At 37.4% G+C, this 21,564-nt stretch overlaps 1 protein-coding gene across 3 annotated transcripts in view; it reads right to left on the reverse strand.

Moving 5' to 3' along the window:
* Window positions 1-21,564, reverse strand: part of CUNH11orf80 (chromosome unknown C11orf80 homolog) — a 97,836-nt gene that overhangs the window by 18,541 nt on the left and 57,731 nt on the right. For 2 of the 3 annotated variants that reach the window (XM_019209246.2, XM_010635866.3), the window contains exons 5-12: window positions 21,104-21,187; window positions 18,719-18,774; window positions 18,271-18,342; window positions 15,416-15,611; window positions 9,870-10,020; window positions 7,306-7,452; window positions 2,904-3,025; window positions 1,689-1,799 (exon numbers count right to left, since the gene is read on the reverse strand). In XM_019209246.2, coding sequence (XP_019064791.1) covers window positions 1,689-1,799; window positions 2,904-3,025; window positions 7,306-7,452; window positions 9,870-10,020; window positions 15,416-15,611; window positions 18,271-18,342; window positions 18,719-18,774; window positions 21,104-21,187 — 939 coding nt within the window. The remainder of the gene's footprint in view (window positions 1-1,688; window positions 1,800-2,903; window positions 3,026-7,305; window positions 7,453-9,869; window positions 10,021-15,415; window positions 15,612-18,270; window positions 18,343-18,718; window positions 18,775-21,103; window positions 21,188-21,564) is intronic. The other variant, XM_010635867.3, reaches the window with a different exon arrangement.

Consider the following 21,564-nt stretch of genomic DNA (forward strand, 5'->3'; position numbering starts at 1 on the left):
TTTTTTTTTTTTTTTGAGACAGGGACTCACTATGTAGTTGAGACTGACCTGGGACTCACTATGTAGCCCAGGCTGGTCTTGAACTCACAGCGATCCTCCTGCCTCAGCCTTGTGAGTGCTGGGATTACAGGCATGCGCCACCACGCCCAGCCCCAGTAACTCTTTTTACAGAAATGTATTCTAGGAAATAATTCAAAATAAGCAAGATATAATATGAGGTATTAAATGAAGTACTATTTATATCAGCAGAAAGAATGTTATCAACTTAAATGTCTAACATTTGAGGAATAGTTTATTAAATTAGATTAAAATGATGCAGAGGAATATTGGTTAACCAAAACTAAGTCTGAAACTGTTCAAACAGGAAAAATGTCAATTTTTTTCACTATATATGAAATGCACAAAAATTTAAATTATAGTACAAAATATATTAGCTATTATGTATTTAAATTTTTCTCTGTTTTATACTATCTTTTTAAGATAAAAAAATTATATAAAAATGGCTGGTACAATGGCACAGCCCTGTAATCCCAGCTACTCAGGAGGCTGAAGTAGAAGGATCACAACTTTGAGATCAGCCTGGTAGAAGACTTTGTCTCAAAAAAGGGGGTGGAGGTACTGGGAAGGTAGCTTGCCCAGAATGTCCAAGGTCCTGGGTTCAACCCCCAGTACCACAAAAATACAACCAAAAATTACATAAAAATGAAGAAACTACCAATGGAATAAGAAAGTTACCCACTAATAATACCAAATAGTCAGCACATAGTCTTAAAAGGGAGGAGCAAAGCTAGCATTTACTGAGAACCTATCAGATACTGGACACTTTTGCAAGATCTCAGGCTGTTTGGGCTCCTGTAACAAATTACTACAGACCAAGGGTTTATGTAATAGAACTTTGTTTCTCACAGTTCTGGAGGATGGAAGTCTAAGATTAGTGTATTGAGATGGCTGAATTCTTCAGAGTTGCAGACTGCTTACTTCTCCCTGTGCCCTCACATTGCAGAAGGAGCAAGGGTCTTCTGAAGGCCTCCTTTTATTAAGGGTACTAATCTTGTTAATAAGGAATAAAGCCTAACAACCTAATTATTTCCCAAAAGCCCCATACTTCTTAAATCCATAATATTAGATTTCAATATGTGAATTTTGAAGAGATACCAATATTCAGACCATGATACACATTTAGCCATCATCACTCTGTGGGTATCTATTATTTTTTTTCCAATTTATGGACAAGGTTTAGAGAAGTTCAGTATAGACCTAAGTCCATATAGCAGGTAAGTAAATGAGTCAAGGTTTGAACCTAACCCTCTGATTTCAAAACTCTCCATATTGTCACATAAATGTGATTGCTCGGTATTTATAAATGTTCAGTTATTTCTGTCACCATTAGGTAGCAGCGCATTCTTCAATAAGGAATTGAAAATCATAGATCTAATCCTAGCAGGTTCTTAACCATCTGTGCGACCTAGAGAAGTAGAAATCATAAATAGGTTTTCTTATTTATGAAATAGTATGTACTATAGTTCATTGTATGAATAGCTCTTAAAACACTTAGGCAGATATGGTACTATGTATGATCACAGCAGAAGCAAGATAAATAATGTTTTTAAAAGCACTACACACATTACAAAGATAGGCAGGATCTTGTTAAAATCCTGGCAGTTTAGGCATCCCCAATCTCCTACTACCTGAAGGGCCTGGAGGCATGTCTTTCGGAAGCTGCCACTTGTGCTTCCAGTCACCACACTCATGATGGAACTCACAGCCACTGAGAGTGAGGCCTGCAATTTCTGATGAGCCTACAAAACACAAAAAGGAAACCACATTAACCCCAAACTGCTGGCTCAGAAAATCCCAAAGGGAGCAAAGATTTGAGTCACAGCAGGATGTCCCCTAACAACAGTAATCACTGTTGTTATCTTTATGTTATGACTGTAGGAATTAAAATAAAATTTTAAAATACTCTCTTCTCCTATAGAGATGACTTATTACAGATACATTAAAAAAAGATAAGCAATAAGACATTGGGTAATAAAACAGATATACTTCCTAATTTTAAAAAAAGCTTAAACTTTTGCTGTCTTAGAATGGCTTTTTCCTTAAAAGGGGACCATATATAGTAGCAGATGTGTTACCAAATGTAAGCAGGATGAGCAGGACCAAGAGGTGTATACCTTAATGCTAGCATTGCAGGAGGCTGAGGCAGAAAGGTTGCAAGTTTGAGTTCAGCTTGGGTTACACAGAAAGTGAGACCCTGTCTCAAAACAAAGATAAAAAGGTCTCGGGAAGTAGCTGAGTGGTACAGTCCCCCATGTTTGGTCCCCAATATTACAAAAACAAAAGTACACAGGATGAAGGAATTCACTAAGTCAGGTAAGAAGAAAATGTATTAGAAACTGAGCATGGTGGTGTACACCTGTAACTGCAGTACTCAGGAGGCTGGGGAGGAGAATCACTGAAAGTTCAAAAGGCCAGCCTGAACTACATAGAAAGACCCTGTCTCAAAAGAATAAAAGAGAAGAAAATATAGAATTATAAAGAATTAGGAAGATGAAGGTAAGGTAAAGTTTAATAAAACAACAGCTCCAGGATGTGTGAGAGGGTGAAGTACAGATAAAAAAGAGACCATATCAGTCATTTTTCCATATAATTTCTGTCCCTGTTTACTCAAACTCACCCAGTGGGAAGTAGGAATAAGTAAGCTAACTACAGTGACCCATCTAAGTGAAAGCCTAAGTTTCTAGGTTGGATGTAGTATTACCAGCAGAAGAAACAGCATGAGCTTTTGAGGGAAGAGGGGGTCCTGAGGCCCTGTAACTATGTACTCTCTTTTTCTTAGAAATAGGAGAATTAGGAGGATACGGAATTAGGAGGAAACTAGGAGGTTCTGATTTTCTTATTACCTTGGCAGCCTGGTCACGCTCCTCCAAAATCTGGTCCAGAGTGAAGTGAATTGAATCTTGTATCACAGTGTGGCTCTCCGTGAGGATGGCACTGAGATGAGCTGTGAGCAAAGTATGGACTCCTGAGGGGACAGAGAATGTTGATAGAGTGACAATGACTACTTCAAGAACACTGTTCATGTGCCCTAAGTCTAGGATAGAATAAGAGAAGATGCCTTTTAGAAGCCATTTCTATCTACTGACAGTTATTTTTTCAGACAACTGCCCCTCCAGCTACTTATAAACCCACCCAATTCCCATTTTCAAATAAAAGCTCAGGAAATTTAAAATGAAGAATTATATTATTTTTTGAAGAAATGAATGAGTGATCCTAATTCATGCTATAAACAAAAATATGGGAGACGCCCAAAGGAGAGGAGGAGTGAGGAAACCCCTCCAGGAAAGTGTCTTATCTGCCTCCCTTCCTGCTTGAGAATCACTGTTCAGCAAGTCACTGTTACCAGACTGTGTCCTTTCTTTGAGATGTGCTATGGTAAAGAAAAGCTTAAAACTTACAAAGTTAACTCTCAGAAATGTTCGTACAAAGTCTTCTAAATGGGTAATAATCTAAGCACCCCTGCTCAGCACCGCTCAGAAAAGCTGATGTGTAAGAGCAATGGGCAAAAAAATATGTCATCAAATAGGTTCACATTTAATGATCCTGATGTAACAGGGAGACAAACTCGCTTCACGGGGGATGGGGAGTCTGGAGAAAATGCTTTTTTTTTTCTTCAGTACAGTACTCAGGATTGAATCCAGGGTCTTAACACTGAGCTACATCCCAACCCTTTTTTTGAGTCAGGGTCTCACTAAGTTGCTAAATTGCCCAGGCTGAGCTTAAACTTGCAAGTCCTTGCCTCTGCCTCCCGGAGTGCTAGGATTACAAAAGTGCAACAACCACACCTGGCAAGAAAATGCTTCTAAATGAATTTTTCTGTTTTCAGCATTTCTCTCCTCCCCTCCGCTCCCCTCCCTTCTTTTCTTCCCCTCTCCTCTCCTCTAGATAGTCTGTTCAAAGGTATCATGGTAAAGCAGCCTGAGATTGGCTGACTGGCTTTTCTTAGGATTGCATTAAAAATACAAGACAGAAGGAATGTTTCCTACCACAAGGCACTACGATGAAGAGAAAGTTATGTGTGGAGTTAAAAGGAGTCTGAAACTAAAGGTGGGAGAACACACAGTCAAATTTTACTAATAACCAGTGCTGATCAGGTCACTTCATTTTTCTCATTTCAATAAAGAAAATGGCTTTATACTTCCTCTCTCAGCTGTACTGTATAGAAAAACTTGGAAAATATAAATGAAATGTATTGAAATGTACACGCAATATTCATATGGGAAATACTGCTATTACCAAGATAATATAGCATGTGGATTACTATTTTCTACAGTTTGGTTCTAAAAAGAGCCTCAAAAAATCCGACCCTTTTGAAAGCTGACATTTAATTAAAAAGTCAAAGTTCATTCCTAAAATAGCTGATAACACCAGATGCTTTTGACACTGTAGCAAAAGAATGAGTTAATCATACAAAGTTACCATGACAAGGTGGGCAGAAGGCCAATTAAATGATTTTTTAAAAAGACACAGAAACAGACTGTAGTTCTGCACAATCTGTTTCCTAAAGAAGCTCTGGAGAAAGCTTTCAAGGATATGAAAAAGAAGGAGAAAGACAAGGTAAAATTATTGTAGCTCTATCTACCTCCCTTACTGCGTATCTTTTTCCTAGGCTGGTTCTAAACTACCATATATGAGATTTTAAAATATATTTTCTGTGTTTACTAAAGCAGTGACAAATTTCTTTTTAATCCAATACTGAGCACAAATGCAGAGACACTGAAGGCTGAGGCAAGCTAAACACAGGTATATAAATTATCACAGTGATACAAGGATTATATAAGTAATACAGTTTCTGAGAAATCTCAGTCCTTAAGGTATTCTCAATAGGCCTCAGAACACAATATCAGACTTCAATTATCCTAGGGTTATCCTAGACTTTTTTGTTTGTTTGTTTGTTTGTTTGTTTAGTTTGGGGTACTGAGGCTTGAACTCAGGTCCTTGTGCTTGCGAGGCAGGTGGCGGAACCACTGAGCTAAATCCCCGGGCCCTTTAGACATTTTTTTTTAATGCCAGAAAGTAACAGATCTTAAGTCTCAAGAGGATCTTTAGCCTTGGAAAGGATCTCTGATATCACTGTCTAATAATTTCATGTTAAAGACATGAAAGGGAAAGTTCAGATAATTTATGTGATTTTCTTCCCAAATATTACTCAGGAAGTAAGTATCTGAGCTAAAATTAAACCCAGATATTTTGATTGTAACCTGCAGTCCTCTCCACAAAACTAAACTGCTTCTCTTATCAACCTCTGTCTTTATGTGCATAGGCCAGTTGACAGCCTCAGGAATCCTCAGCTGAGCCCTACTTCTGAAGCCTCTTCAGCCTGGGTGTCTTCTACTTCTCATTGCCTTTGCCTTGATCAGTGGAGCAGGGGCACCAAAGAACACTGTCTCCCCACGTTGCAAGCCTGTGCCAGGAAAGCTGTGCTTATCTCTCACAGTAGGCATGCATGCACTGGGAAAAGGTGGAAGAGGCCTGAAAGGTAGACAGCAGAAGAATCTCACAAATGACAGTAACAAATAATGGGTACCAGTCAATGTGAGCATGTCTGATCTGGGGTTCTAAGTGGTCTTGTTTCTCTCCAGACACAGTGGGAATAGCACCATACCAAAGAGCAACAGAATGTTTGGAGGACAGCGTACTGTGAAAGCACACAGAAAATGGAGCATCAAAAGGGAGGCTTATGAACTTTTCTCCAAATATGCATGAAATCCATTTTGTCTAACTTCCCTCAATACTTAGATACTAAGAAACTCTTAAATTTTGTCCCAGGGCTAACTGGATTAAAATACATAAACCAGCCAGGCATGTTAGTGTATTCTTGTAATCCCAGCACTCTGGTAGGCTGAGACAGGAGGATTACAAATTTGACCTCAACCTGGACAACTAAGCAACTTAGTGAAACCCTGTTTCAAAATAAAAATTTTTCTAAGAGGGCTGGTGATGAAGCTCAGTGTGAAGATGTTGGGTTCAATCAATCCCTAGTACCACAGAGAGAAGATGTTTAGAAATGAAGGAAAGAAAATGCCTAAGCCAACTCACACTCACACTTAGTGGTTTCCAAATTTTACTGTATTTAAAAATCACTTGAAAATCTTGTTAAAAATGTGGATTCTTAAGACATACCAGATTTTTCACTTTATAGCAAAATAATGAATTAATCTTGGCTCAGAAAACTATACATTTCCAAGTAATTTAGTGATTCTAATGCAAGTGTTTTATGGACTACAAACTGAAACCACTGCTTTACCTCTAACAGAGAGAACCTTTCTGATAACAGGTTACCAGTTATCTAAAAGATTCATTCCAATACTTCCCCACTTGTGGGCCTGTACAAAGTCAGGCTACATTTATTTTTTCTTCTTTTCCTTTTATTTATTTTTTCTTCCTTGTAGCACTGGTAGTTAAACTCTGAATTACATCTCCAGCTTGGACTCTTGAGCTCACAATCCTCCTGCCCCAGCCTCCCAAGAAGCTGGGATTACAGGCATGCACTACCATACCCAACATCAGGCTACATTTATTGATATCTAGAAAGGCAGTATAGTATAGTAAAAAATTCTCAAGCCCAGCTCCACATGAGAATCTCCTAGGAAGATTATGGGTGTATGTATTTATTTAATGTTATTGGAGATTGAATCTGGGCCCGCACACTGAGCTACATTACCAGTCTTTTTTTTTTTTTGAGACAAGATCTTTCTAAGTCACTAAGTTGCCCAGGCTGGGCTGGAATTTTCCATCCATCTTTCTGCCTGAGCCTCCCAGAGTGCTGAGATTATGAGTGTGTTCCACTGAACTTGCCATCACCTGGGAAACTAAAAACATATGAGGGGGGGTATATACTCAGTAGATGTGTATGCTTAGCATGTACAAGGCCCTGAATTTTATTCCCAGCACCAAAAAAAAGAAAAGTACTGAGATCTAATCCTCATCTCTGAGAATCTGGTTTGGGTATTTTTAGAAGCTCTAATAAGGCTGAGGGATACTGATCTAAGGTAAGATAACTCCCTATGGGAAGTGTCTGTTGACTTCTGGCCAATCAAATCTGGGAACAATCATCACTGAAGTGGATGTATCGACATATAGATCTTTTCTGTAGCGAATATAATTTCACTTAAGCAAGGGTTTTTTAAATTAAATTCTTTATTCTAAATGTATCTAATTCAAATATATGCCTTGTATATTTGTCTTCCTCTGTCCTCTGTATTTGGCACACCCAAACTGGCAGCCCCACTCTCCTCTACTTACCCCAAATCTCCATTTGCTGGACTGGAAATCCACTATGGAAATCCACAAAGAGGAAAAGCAGCAGAGTTTGTCCCTGAAGATGCATAATCTGAGACTGACCCCTCTCACTGGATTCCACCTGATAACTCACATCTGGAAGCACCAAATCTAGAAGACAAGATATTATACAAATTTATAAGGTAAGTAAAGTCGCCACAAACAAAAAAAGGATCTGAGAATAGGAGATCTAAAAAAACTATATCACAAACAAAAGAGGTTCTGAGAATAGAAGACCTATATTTGAAAACTCAATTCCACTCTTGAACTTGTTTCTCAGTCCACATGATGGTAAGCAAATAATAACGACTTACAGGAAGAACATGAAAATAATGACTGGTTGTGTGAAATGAAAGTCAAAAACTGGGAAAGATTACACAATAAGTTCATTTATTCCTAGTGCAACTTTCTAAGGCAGGCATGGCTGGTAAGAGGCAGAGGTCAGATTAAAATCTAAGTAAAGAAAATAGTAACTTACATCTGATTGTAACTAACTTGTGCTACACACCAAGTACTATATTAAATTATTTGCATGTACTATGTCACTATTTTTTTTTCTTTTTAGTACATCGAACTCTGCACCTTGTGCCTTCCAAGGCGGGTGGTGGAACCACTGAGCTAAATCCCCGGCTCTTATGTCACTATTTAGACTTCACAACACTCTTGGGTAAGAACTATTCTGATGCACTTTTACAGAGAAGAGCACAGGCCTTGCCCAATGTGAGTTAGTAAGTGACAGAAGTGAGTTGCAGACTGACTTCAAATCTACACTGTAGGGCTGGGGATTTAGCTCAGTAGTACCACCACCTGCCTCACAAGTGCAAGGTCCCAAGTTCGATCCCCAGTACCAAACCCCCCCCAAAACAAAAACTATACTCTGAATTCCAAAACCATAAAATATTCATATTCCCAAATACAGTGGCACCTCATTCCACAAACTTAATTTGTTCTATGATATTGGAAAAGATGACCACGTTTGTTTGTGTGGGAAAGATGGCCACAGTCATGTTTGTCACCTGATGCAGTTTGCAAACAAAAACAAAATTTCTCCAACTGCTTCTGTTTGCAAACCAAACTGTTTGCAAACAGAAGCATTCAAGAACCAAGGTACCATTGTAATCCAAAACCCTAAGACCACTTTCCACCAGCTTGATCTTTTATAATGTAAGCGGCAAAGTCCCACATTCTACATCCATACAGAGAAGTACCTCCATGTGGATCTGGTTCTGTCCTTTAGAGAAGTGAAGGAGGAAGTGAAGGAGTCATTTTCTACATTATTCATTTCCAAAGTTAATTGAGCTAGCCCAGGTGTCATGAATTGTAAAACCATAAAGAAAACCAATAAAGTCTAAACATAAATATGAAAAAGATAAAGAGCTATGGAGATGCCTAGAAATTTTCCTAGGTTATCCTGCTATTCAAAATCCTGATGGCATGTCATCCCATCAGTTAAGACCAAACATCCTTTCCTCACAAAACTACTTACATGTCCAGAAACCTTGAAGATGTCTCCTCTTATGCTCATTCTCTGGAAAACTAGTCACTCAAGAAAAAAGAACCTTATCTGGAGGCTTACTTCCTAGGTTACAGATTCTGTCACTTCCCCTGAGACACTGTCTTTAGTCTTCTCATACCAATCACAACCCCAAAATATCTCTTTCCTACTGGTCATCTTCCTCAGAGTCCAAATGACCAGAACATCTCATCTCCCAGTTCAAAGTTTCTAGCTAACAACAGTCAAGCTCAGGACTATAAACCTCCAGGACATTCAGCCCATGGTTGTACAGTCCTGTTTCCCACTTCTATTTATTGGTCTAATTATTAATAATCAAACTTTTAGCATTACTCACCAAAAGCCAATGTGCTTAGCTTTGCATAAATAATATAGCCAGCTTCCTAGGTTTCCTAGGTTTATATCTGGCATTTATGTTGTGTTTTTTTTTAAGTAATTTTAGGTGGGTTTGCCCCCTTTTTTAGGAAGCATTCCTCTTCCATAACAGTTCAGGAGAACCATTGCTCCTATGCCTTTCTAAAGCCCCCAAGCTGACAGACAGGTACTATATGAGCTCTCTGCCCCAGGCATGGAGACACATGCCTGTAATCCCAGAACTTGGGAAGCTAAAGCAGGAGGATTGCCCTAAATCTGAGGCCAGCTTAGGTTATATAGTAAGTTTAAGATCACCCTGTCTTGAGCAGACCCTGTCGTTCAAGAGAGATCCTGTCTAAAAAAATGTTAAAAAAAAAAAAAAACAAACAAACTCTGAACAAGTCCCTAGAAGGAACAGGAATGTGGGTGGGGGGACAGCAGAAGTAAGGGAAGACTCCACATCAAGCAGCAAGGCCAAAACAGTCAGGTTGTGATTGGTCTTTGCCTGTTTGATGAATTTGCCTCATTCCTAGTAGGCTCTCAAATTTGGTCAGACCACACCCCTGATCCAGCCCTCAGTCAAATCACTGGGTCCTATTTCTCTACACATTTCTCTAATATTCTTCAAGTTTCTGCATTTCTGTGCAAAGAGGAGATATACCTTTATCCAAATTGAGATCCAGATTGGGCACCACACACAAGTGATATTTCTTCCAGTCAATGAAATAAAAGGTATCCTTGAAGACAGTGGTACTTAGCTGGTCCTCATTTGACAATATAAGAGGCAGACCTGAAGGTCCATATAGAAATATGTATAGTTGCTAAAGAAAACTGCCAAATTTTAGTTTCTTATGACTATATATTCACTTGTATAAAACAAACACACTATTCTGGTTCATGCTCCTGGAAATAAACACATGTGCTATGCTATTGCTTATTAAGCCTTTCCCACACTGAAGACAGGCATGAAGCACCAGAGACAAATCCAGTAGGATCCTCAGAGGTTTGTTCAGGTTTAATGAATGGGAGCTACAGGTAAATTATTAGGACAGTTTGTTTGTTCGTGCTATTCATCAGATCATAGATCTGATCACTGGCTCTACAGGATAAACACGGTGCTAAATTCTTGGGGGTACAAAGATGAATATCCATATTTGACATCTATTTTCAAGTTAGCATATTAATAGTGTCTTAGTTACTTTCTCATCGCTGAGACACAATATCCAATACCCACAATTTAAGGAAGGAGAGGTTTATTTTGGCTCACAGTTTGTAGACGTTTCAGTCCATAGTTGGCTGGCTCCAAGGCAGGACAGCATTGCAGAGGCACATGGCAGAGGAGGCTCACTTACGGCATGGCAGTGAAGCAGAGAGTGATCAAGAAGGGAAAGAGACTCTGCCAGGCCACACAATGACCCACCTCCTTCAACCCGCATCACATTTAGTTATAAACTCATCAGTGGATTAATGCATTGATGAGTATTATACACCCATAATCCCATCACCTCCCAAAAGCCCCATCTATGAACATATGGGGCTTTGGGGGAACATATATATAAATCATAACATACAGTCCAGGAAAGGGACATAAGCAGCTTAATGGGCAATACAATGTGGTACACATTAGAATATAAATATATACAAGTATTTTCTGGTGAATACATTTAGATTGAGAAGGAAATTTCCTCTCCTATTCTCCAACCAAGAAAAAGGAAGGCAGGCCCCTAAAATGATTTCCTTCACTGGACTTCCCCCTCTTATTCTTACCTCCAAATCAAGGTTTCTCAACATAATACTGACACTTTGGGCCACATAATTCCTGTGGTGGTGGTGGTGGTGCGGTGTCCTGTGCCTTTTAGAATGTTAAGCAACATCCCTGACCTCTACCATCTAGATGCCAATAGCACTCCCCTGACGACCCTCTCCATGACAAAAATGTCTCTAGATATTGCCAAATGTCCAAATATCCACAGAGGGAAAAAATTCCTCCATTAAGAACCACAGCCTGAGGCTGGGATATAGCTCAGTGCATTTGCCTAGCATCCTTAAGTTTGATCCCCAACACTAAAGAAACAAGAACAATAATCTAACCTGTTTTTGTTCTCTCAACCAAAGCTAAAAAGATCAGAATTCTTTCTCTGTGTTTTGTTTTAGGCAGTTTCTATGTTGTTTTCATCTTTTCCTTGATGAATGAACACAAGACATTAAGCATAAAGATTAAAATTCTTACCCAGCAGGCACTGGGGCACTGTGGAAAATCAAAGCAGAACAAAAGAGAGGCAGCATCCATAAATGAAATCTCCTTTACAAATCTCAGAAGGCATTAACGCATCAATGAAAACCCTCACACTGACACTCTGCAGTGGTGGCAAACCTATGGTATGCATGCTATTTTTAAGACAAAATATATTAATGTATAAGTTTTTTTTTCTAAACTAAAACCTCAGTATTCAGGTTTAAGGACAGTGTTGGCACTTTGCGAAAATAAGTGGGTTTGGGGTTGCAATTTAGGCATTTGTCTCCAAAAGGTTCATTATCACTGGGCTCAGGGATTATCAAGATGCTGTGAATTTATGGTAAGAATAGAAGTGTGAAGAGCAAAACTGTGATTATCTCTTAACTGGGTTGTTTAAACCATTTACATTTAATATGAATACTGCCACATTTGGGTTTAAATGCATCCCCTTGTTATCTTTTTTCTATTCATTTGTTCCTAGTATTCTTTGTTTCCCATCTCCTCTTTTCTATTTTTGGATTCTGTTTTGAACTGGGTATTTTTTATAATTCCATTTTATCTTCTTTTTGGCACAAAAGTCATAACTCCATTGTAAAAGCTTAGGAACTATTTTTAAGTTTTACAGTGTACAATTTTAACTTATCACAGTCTACTTTTAAGTGACATTGTAATGATTCGCATATAAGAATCCAACAATTCTCTCCCCCCCACACCTTGGTCTTGTGCTATTATTCTCACTCATTATACTTCTACATAGATTATAAATCTTATAAATCGTTACTTTTTACTTTAAACAATTACCTTTCAAAGACTTGTTTAAAAGGACCACTTTGTTACTTTCTGTGCTTGTGTGTGTGTGTGTGTGTGTGTGTGTGTAGGTAGATCCAGAATTCTGTTTAGTATCATTTTCTTTCTATCCAATACATTTCTCTTAAACTTTCTCATAATACAGACTACTTGCTGTGATGAATTCATTCGTCTTTTCAATGTTCATGAAAGTCTCCATCTTGCCTTCATTTTGGAAAAGTATTTTCAATGGGTATAGAATTTCAAATTGACGGGATTATTTTCAGTACTTGAAAAATATTGCTCCATTTTCTTTTAGCTAACAATCTTTCTAACAAAAAATCTGCTTGTGCATCTTTATGTATCTTTTATTTGAGGCTACTTTTAAGTTTTTGTTCATTACAGCTTTCAGCAATTTGGTTATGATGTGTCCTGGTACAATTTTCTTCATGCTTCTTTTTTTTTTCCTCATTGAGTTTATTGGTACATTTTAGTTATACAGTACAGTTACATTCATCATTGGGATCTTGTACCTTTACATGACAGGTCTTGGTTCTCATTTTTTCCCCTTACCCCTGCCCTCCCTTTCCTTCATGCTTCTTAAACTTAGGGTTCACTGACCATAGATCTGCAAGCTTACAGTCTTTGCCAAATGTTGAGTGCATTATTCTTCAAATATTTTATCTTCCCTTTCTCTCTTTAGGACTCCAATTACATAGCCACGAAGAAGGCTACCTGGAGTTATCCCAAAGTTCACTGGAGCTTTGTCTATTTTTAAGAAGTCTTTCCCCCATGTTTTGTTTTAGATAGCTTCTATTGCTGTCTTCATGTTCACTAATTGTTTTACAATGTGTAAATCTGCCATTAAACTTAACCTGTGTATTTTCATCCTAAAAAATAGTGCTTTTTAATCTGTAGAAGTTCAATTTGGGTCTTTTTTCTCCCTTTCCCTAGCTCCTTTGATGCTTTTATGATGGTTCAATCTATCTTCCAGATTTTTTCTTCAATGGGAATATTGGTCTGAAACACCTAGTTTGCCATCTGCAGAAATCCCACCACAGTTTTCACAGATAACATTCTCTTTATTAAAACCTCACTTCTTCAGAGTCATTATTAACCAAATTTAAATAATATCCTCATCATTCTCTACCTCATCATTTGCTTTATTTATCTCACTTCACATCACTATTTAATATCTACTACTAAAATGTAAAACTGACAGAATAGACTTTTTTTCTTATTGCTTCTAGAGAATGGAACGACGAGGAATAAGAACCCTTATTTTTAGACTTGTCTGTGCTATCTAGATATAAGAAAAGTCATGTTTTAAAATATAAAATGCCCATACAGTCTTTATCTCCATCTTATTCCTCCATCCTCCCTGAAAGATATTCTTAGCAGATATCTATCACACCATGTTTCTTCTGTTCTTATTCTTTATTTCTTTCTTTTTTGGCAGTGCTGGGGATTGAACCCCGGGTTTCATGCATGCAAGGCAAGTGTTCAAATGCTGAGCTATATCTCCACTCCCTGTTCTTGTTCTTTATTTACTTTCATAAATTAATTATTCCCTATAGCCTCAAATATATAATAATTAACTCTATCAAGCATGTATATATCAGGCAGTATTTCAGAGACTTCATATGGATTTTTATATTTCTAAAAGCAAACACACCTGTAAAGAACACACAAACACAAACATCTGAGAGGGAAAAATAAACAAACATAAAATACTACTATTCCCACTGTAAAGCTGAGAGGTAAAGGCTGGTCAAGTACATTGCCTACACTCACACAGATCATTACAACATTTACAATCCTGTGCCATGCTCTTTTATAGCACTATACTACATTTACCTGTGGGATAAAAACTGAAAGTCTAAAAATCTGTACCTCTGCATCTGACCACTTCCAAGTTGCCAACTTATCTATATAGCTGCTTGCCTTCTTCAAAGGATATCTTGCAGGCACCATTAACTCAACATGTCTAAGCCAAACTCATCTTATACATCCCTCAAATCTACTATTAATGTTTTGTGTCCTGCTGACAGAATCATTACTTTGTCAGACATCTGTATAGATCTTTTTTTAACAGCTTTAAAGCTGTTAGACAATATTCACATACCATACACTTCACCCATTTTAAATGTATAAATTTATTTAAGTATAAAGACTTGCATAACCATCCCCGCCATCAATTTTAGAACATTTTCATTTTTAAAAGATTTCCCCACTACTTTTTACATCTATAGACTGCTCTATTCTAGTCATAGAAATTCCCCCTCCCCACCCTCGTACTGGGAATTGAACTCAGGACTTTGCACTTGCCAGGCAGGTGCAGAGCCACTGAGCTAAATCCCAGCCCAGAAATCCTTTTCTTTTCTTTGTTTTTGTTTTTTTATTGTTGTTGCTTTTTTTTTTTTTTTTTTTTTTTTTTGGTACCAGGGATTGAACTCAGGACCTTGTGCTTGTGAGGCAGGTGGCACAACCACTGAGCTAAATCCTCAGCCCTGCTTTGTTTTGTTTTTTTGAGACAGGGTCTTGCTATGTAGCCCAGTCTGCCCTTGAATTCTTGGGGGTCATCCTGCTTAAGTACTGAGATTACCACCCCACCCGGCCTGGAGGTAGAAATTTTGACATCAATTTTAGCCATTCCCTGCCCTTATCTCTTCCAACCGCAGTAACAAATTGGCTACTTCATAACATTGATTACTTACAGTAATTTATGTTTTGCCTTTCCTGCTAACCAGTTTTAATCCAAGCATTCATTAACTCTTAACCCAGTTCATTCACTTAGTAATTCCTAACTTCTTGCTCCCATCCACCCTGCCCAATGCTACTAGAGACTCTTTTCAACCATTCAATAGTTTCCCATTACACAGAGAATAAAGGTGACACTATTTAATATGACATTCAACATCTATCACATTCAACTCCCACTACTTGTCTCATCTCTCCTGCATACTTCGGTCATACTGGTTTATATGAAAAATGCATGACACGTGTGTCACATTTTATAGTTATTAGTTCCCTGGCAATATTTTCAATCTTAGTGCTCACACTGGATTACATGTTTTTATACAAATCATATATGCTTCTAGATAAATAATTCATATATATAAAGTTGGTATATAAAAATATATCTTCAAAAGGTAATTGGATGGGACATATCATCAAAAGGATATGGAAACAGATGAAATCCTGCTCAGCTGGCTGGAAAAGACCTTTGGGCTGGGGCACAGAGCAGCAGCTGGAGTCATTATCAAGTTTCCCAATAAGTCCATGCCAGCCACATCTTCAGGAATTAAAAGCGTTACTGGATGTCCTAGCACAGGGTGGATTCTGCTGCAGTGTGATTCAGCTGTACTGAATTTTAGTCTACTGTCAGAAAATAGATGAGACAAATTTAACTTTTTTTTTCCTCTTAAGAAATTATTTAAAAGGACATTCAAAATTCTTTTTATAACATCTGGCATATGCATAACCATGTAACCTACAATTTCAGTTTTAGCAGCATAAGTAACTTCTGTCTCACTTAGAGAATCTCAGCAGTGGGAACGAAAAGAAAAATTGGCATTTCAGTGATGACATCATGGCTCTTGCTTTTGCTATTGCTAATGGCAGTTTCTTATTCTCAACAGTGTATTTTCTCCACTAAAGTCACTCTATAGTTCTGAGCAGATATTTACAAGATCATTCAAAGATCAACATTGTGTCTATGAATGGGGTCTATGATTCACAAATGGCCTAAAACTGGCCATGATACTTAAAAGTCTGCTCTACACCTCCCCCTGCATAGGTCTGAGGTTACTGCTTGGTAGGAGCAAGGAAAAACAACTAGGCTTCCTTTCCTAGAAAAAAAAATGTAGTGAAATTTTGTGTCTGATTATTTTCCTAAAGCTCTTTTCTAAGCAGAGAAGAGATACTAATAAACGTTTTCCTCTCCCTCTAAACTACTCAGATCAAAAAAGGAAACATGTCCACAAACACTGGCTCAGAGGCTTAAATCCTTGATAGGAAAGCTATGATAATGCACTGTCCACCTCTAAAGACTGGATGATACTATAGGATTATTAAAGAAAGATATGGGGTAGGGTTTTGTTGTCTGTATATTAAAGAATAAAACCAGCCATCCCTTTTCTGGGTGTCTTTCCAAAAGAATTAAAAGAATCATATCACAGTGATATATGCGCACCTATATTTATAGCGGCACAGTTTGTAATAGCTAAAACTTGGAAACAGTCCATTTGCCTATCAGTTGGAAACTGGATAAAGAAGATGTGGTTTTTCTATAAAATGGAATAGTATGCAGCCATAAAGAACAAGAAATTAGAGTTCAATCCCCAGTACCAAAAAAAAAAAAAAATGAGAAATTAGATTCATTCATAGGAAAATGGATACATTGAGGATATACTCCTAAGTGAAATAAATAAGTCACACGTGTAAATACCAAATAGCTTCTTTGGTTTGAAAAACTATAATAGTACATAAGATCCTAATGATATAATTGACAATGTGAAATAGGAAGAAAAGGGCTAAAGGTGTAGGGAAAGTGGGAAGGGTAGGGGAAAGGTAATAAGGGAAAAGAAAAAATATGAGAAAAATGAAAAAATGGAAATAAAGTGTTTGTAAATGGGGAGGGTAGGAGGGGGTGAAGGGAGGGCAGGGACAAAGGGGAAAATGAGCACCAAGACCTGTCAGGTAAAGGTACAAGATCCCAATGATGAATGTAACTATACTGTATACCTGAAATGTACCAATAAACTCAATGAGAGAAAAAAAAAGAATTAAAAAATGCTCTCATCTGAGGTGTCATTTTGGACAAGAGTAAGAAAACAGACCAAAAACCCATGGGCAGTCTCTTTAAGGATTAAGATCCTATGACTACCAGTATTGGCTCAGGGCATAAAAACTAAAGCAGAATCTTCTATATACAGAATAAATTAGATTTAAGCATATATTAGATCTTCCCTTGAAATGATTTATGCTCTCTTTGGACTCTGAGGAGCTGAATGGCAAAGGAAGGCAAGGCAGTGGGCTCTTTCTGCTCAAATTATTTATCATGTCCTTCATGGACTTACGTTTTTGGAGTCTAAAGAAGGCTGAGGTAGGACAGAAATGATTTTCAAACCTATGCAACATTGATGCAACAAAAATAATATAAAACAAATACCAGTGGATTCATATTATCTCTCTAGTCAAGAGTTAAGTAAACTTAAAAATTCACATTCTCTCTTATGTCTACATGGTACTAGAACTAGCAAGATTTGTTTCATTTCATTTGTTTCATTTCATTTACATAAGAAAACAAGGCCTGGAGAGAAGAAGAAATATATCCTCAGGTCATCTAGCATATATTCAAGGAGCCAGGAATAATAATAATGTTTAACATAAATAACTTAAAAGATTTATTTTTGCTTTTCTTATAAAGAAGTTGAATGAGCTGGATGTGGTGGTGCATACTTTGTAATCCCAGCACTTGGGAATCTGAGGCAAGAGGATTGCCATAAATTTGAGGTCAGCCTGGGCTACACAGTTCAAGGTCTCAAATAGACAAAAAAGAAAAAGAAAAAAAAGGAGACAGGGAGATGGAGAAGAGAAGGAAGGGAGGGAGGGAGGAGGGAAGAGGGAGGGAGATAAATGAAGGAAGGAAAAAGGAAGGAGAAAAAAAGAAAGCGAGAAAGGGGAAGAAAGAAAGAAGGAAGGAAAGAAAGAAAAAAGAAAAGAAGGGAAAGGAAGGAAGCTGAAACCTGATATGTAGAATTACAAGGGTAACTGTGTGTGGTGCACACACACCTATAGTCCCAGCTTCTCGGGAGACTGAGGCAGGAGGATCACTTCAGCCCCAGAATTTGAGACAAGCCTGGGCAACATAGTGAGACCTCATCTCAAAATTATAATAATAATTTTAATATATTAAAAATATTATATTGTAATAGTTATTATGTAAAAAATAAGGGAGACCATTTCCAATTTCTATCACATTCATACTCATAATAAAAGAATAAAACATGGAGAGAGATAATGCTTTTGCTTTAACCTCACATAATGCTGACAGTTTACGACAATAGTAATTCCATTCGACAGGTTCAAAGTGGGTTCATTTTCCATCCTGCAAACAAAGAAACAAACAAACAAAAAAAAGCTAAGCCATTTCCAAACCAATCTCTCTTTGATACAAATTTTGACCCATGACTTCTCCCACCCCAGAAATCACTGGGAATTCAGTGATGAAACAAACAATAGGAAAATGGCAATTTTTAAATTTACCCCCTCTAGTGAAGGAGGAAAACATAAGATTTAGAGGAGTCTACTTACTGGTTAATGGCTATTACACAATACGAAAATGTGAGGGTCTTGTAAAATTAGTTTCAAGATGACTTTAGGTCAAGAAATCATACTGTTAGCCTAACAGTAATAGGATAATAAGAGCTGAGAAAAATTACAGAGCCATGGCATCATCTTAAGTCAAGGACTAAAGAACTTACCCAAAGATCTCTGTGGAAAGGAATCCATTTACCTTAACACTGAGAGTAAACCTGATCTACAAAACAATAAATAGGCATGAGATTTCACATGAGCCAAGACAGAGACTAAAAACTTCCATACCTAGTTCCTAAGGAAAAGGATATTTGTTACTTTTTAAAATTAATATTTTAATTGATAAATCCTAATTATATACAGTAGTAAATACAGTGTCATGTTTTGACAAATGTATACAACATAGAGTAATTAAACCATGCTGATTAACACATCTATCACTTGCTTTTTTGTGGTGAGACATTTACTCTTAGCTATTTTGAAATATTTGTTATTGACTATAATCATGCTGCTGTGTCATTGTATGCATTCGCCTTGACATGCCTCCAGTCATCTTGAGCTGTAATCGCTATGACCACCCCAGAGCAACCCTAGATGGCTTTTCCTGCATAGTTTCCTAACAAACTATAATAGATAAAATCATTAGTGTCATATGTGAAGCATTACTTATAACTGAACCCCACCCCATGGGTGTACCCGACAGTTCTATCTTAAGATGAACCACATACACTTTAGCTAGTATGAAGTCATTTTATCCTAACTGATAAATATTCCCCTTTTTCTGACTCAAAGTGCAGGGATCCAAATAGTGTTGCTGCCAAACAGAACAACACTTCTGTCATTAAGTCCTCCCAGTAAATTGCACTGCATGAAATCTTAGATCTCTCCCTTCTTCAGGTCTCATAGCAGCTTAGGGTCCTCATACAGTAGGACAAATTTTTCCAGAACAGCAGTAGATTCCCCAAAACTTACTCCTCCTGTCTAACTGAAATAAGTACCCACTGGCCCTATTCCTTTCCTCCTACTTTCCCTCAGCCCCTGGTAACCACTATTCTAGTCTCTATTTCTATGAATTCAGTTTAAGATTCCAGGTATAAGTGAGACCATGTGGTATTTGTCTTTCTGCGCCTGGATTATTTGAATGAATAAAGAAAATGTGTTATATATACACAATGGGGTATTATTCACTTTTAAAATGGAACCCCTATCATTTGCAACAACACAGATGAACCTGGAGAAAAAGGATGCTCTTTATTGCCTTTTTGCACTCACAGTTTCACCAAATATACTTAATACTTGCTTGTGTTCAAATTCCTACGCTGCAATTCCAGGTGGTCTCAATTATCAGGAAATCTTTGCCCCTTTGCTATTCATCCAACCTATCCCTTTTCCTCATTTAAAAATATCAAATTTTATTTCTATTATTTCCATATATGAACCATTCTGTGCTTTTTTTTTCGCTTTTCCTTCCCCATTTCTATCTAATTTATGTCCTCTCTCCAGTTTACATCACTGCTCTTATCATTCCCTAACTCAGTCTACATTTTTTTCTTTCTATATAATGGACTCTAGAGCCAGACTGCCTGGATTCAAATGCTGACTCTACAAGTTACTTAACTTCTGTACCATAGTTTTCTCAGCTATAATGGGGATGGTGATGACAAAACTCACTTCATGAGGGGTGATGTGAAGTTTAAGTGGAGGAGTATGTGCAGGTACTTAGAATAGTGACTAGAAAACAACAAAAATTTAACACTGCTGAAGACAGAAAAAGTGGAAAGACATGAGAAAAGGAGGAAATTATAAGTCACACTTAACTATGTTCACCTTTATAAATATATTTGACTGCAGGTAATAACAAAACATTTGTTCTTCAGTGTTTATTTTTATCCAAATTTCCTTATTTGCTTTAACAGTCAATTCAGAAAGAAAGAGACTATCTGTAAGGTTTATTATCTAAGTTTAACAGCAAAATGAATAACACAGGAGGGAAAAGTTGTATCTAAAGTAATACAAGCAGTTAAGGTGAAAATAAGAATGCAAAAGAAAGCTCTCTATATCCAGAACCTTCTCAGCTATGACACAAGAATATAGTTCTTGACTATATTCTGCCTCGATTAAAAATATAGTTCAGTGGTAGAGTGTGTGCTTAGCATGCACAAGGTCCTGGGTTCCATTCCCAACATGCACATGTGCACACATACATGCACACATACATACATACATACACACACATGCACAGAAAAAAAGGAAGGAAGGAAGGAAGAGGGAGAGAAAGAAAAGAATTGCCTGACAGGCACAGAAACTAAAAGTCAATCCAATATTTAAAGTGGGCTGGGGATTTAGCTCAGTGGTTCTGCCACCTGTCTTGCAAGCACAAGTTTCAATTCCCAGTATCAAAAATCAAAACAAAACAAAAACCAATATTAAAAGTAACCATTTTCCTTGAAAAAAGAAAAACAATCATATAACATTCCATGTCCTACAGAGTACAGGTCTCTTGGAAACATGACTAAACAAGAGAAACATCAGTGTACAAAAGAAGAACTTACCTTATGGTGTACTATGATGATTTTATGTAAAAATTGCTTAATAACCAGGCAATCTATCATCAAACCTCTGGGCTTTTCATTAATCTGTAACAACACAACAAAAACACCCATCACATATATGAGGTGTGATTGAAACATACAGTTAATGCTGAAAATTTAAAAAATCATTGCAGTAAAAGATACATTGCCTTAATCCTCTCATTGTTTTTGTCACCAAGTATCAAAAATACAGTGAATGCCACTGCTGAGTGCCATCCAGTGGAAAGATGTTTGTAAAAACATTACAGAGTGTCCACATCTACCTAGTTCACCAGATCTGGCACCACGACTTTGGCATTTCCCCAAAGTCAAAATGACAGTGAAAGGTAAATGTTTTGAATCAATTTAGGACATCAAGGCAACCATGACAGTGCAAGTAAAGACATTTATGAAAGAGTACTACTTCCAGAACTGCTTCAGAA

This window comes from Fukomys damarensis, unplaced genomic scaffold (assembly GCF_012274545.1).
Source record: "Fukomys damarensis isolate Sample0158 unplaced genomic scaffold, DMR_v1.0_HiC HiC_scaffold_27, whole genome shotgun sequence".
NCBI lineage: Eukaryota > Metazoa > Chordata > Mammalia > Rodentia > Bathyergidae > Fukomys > Fukomys damarensis.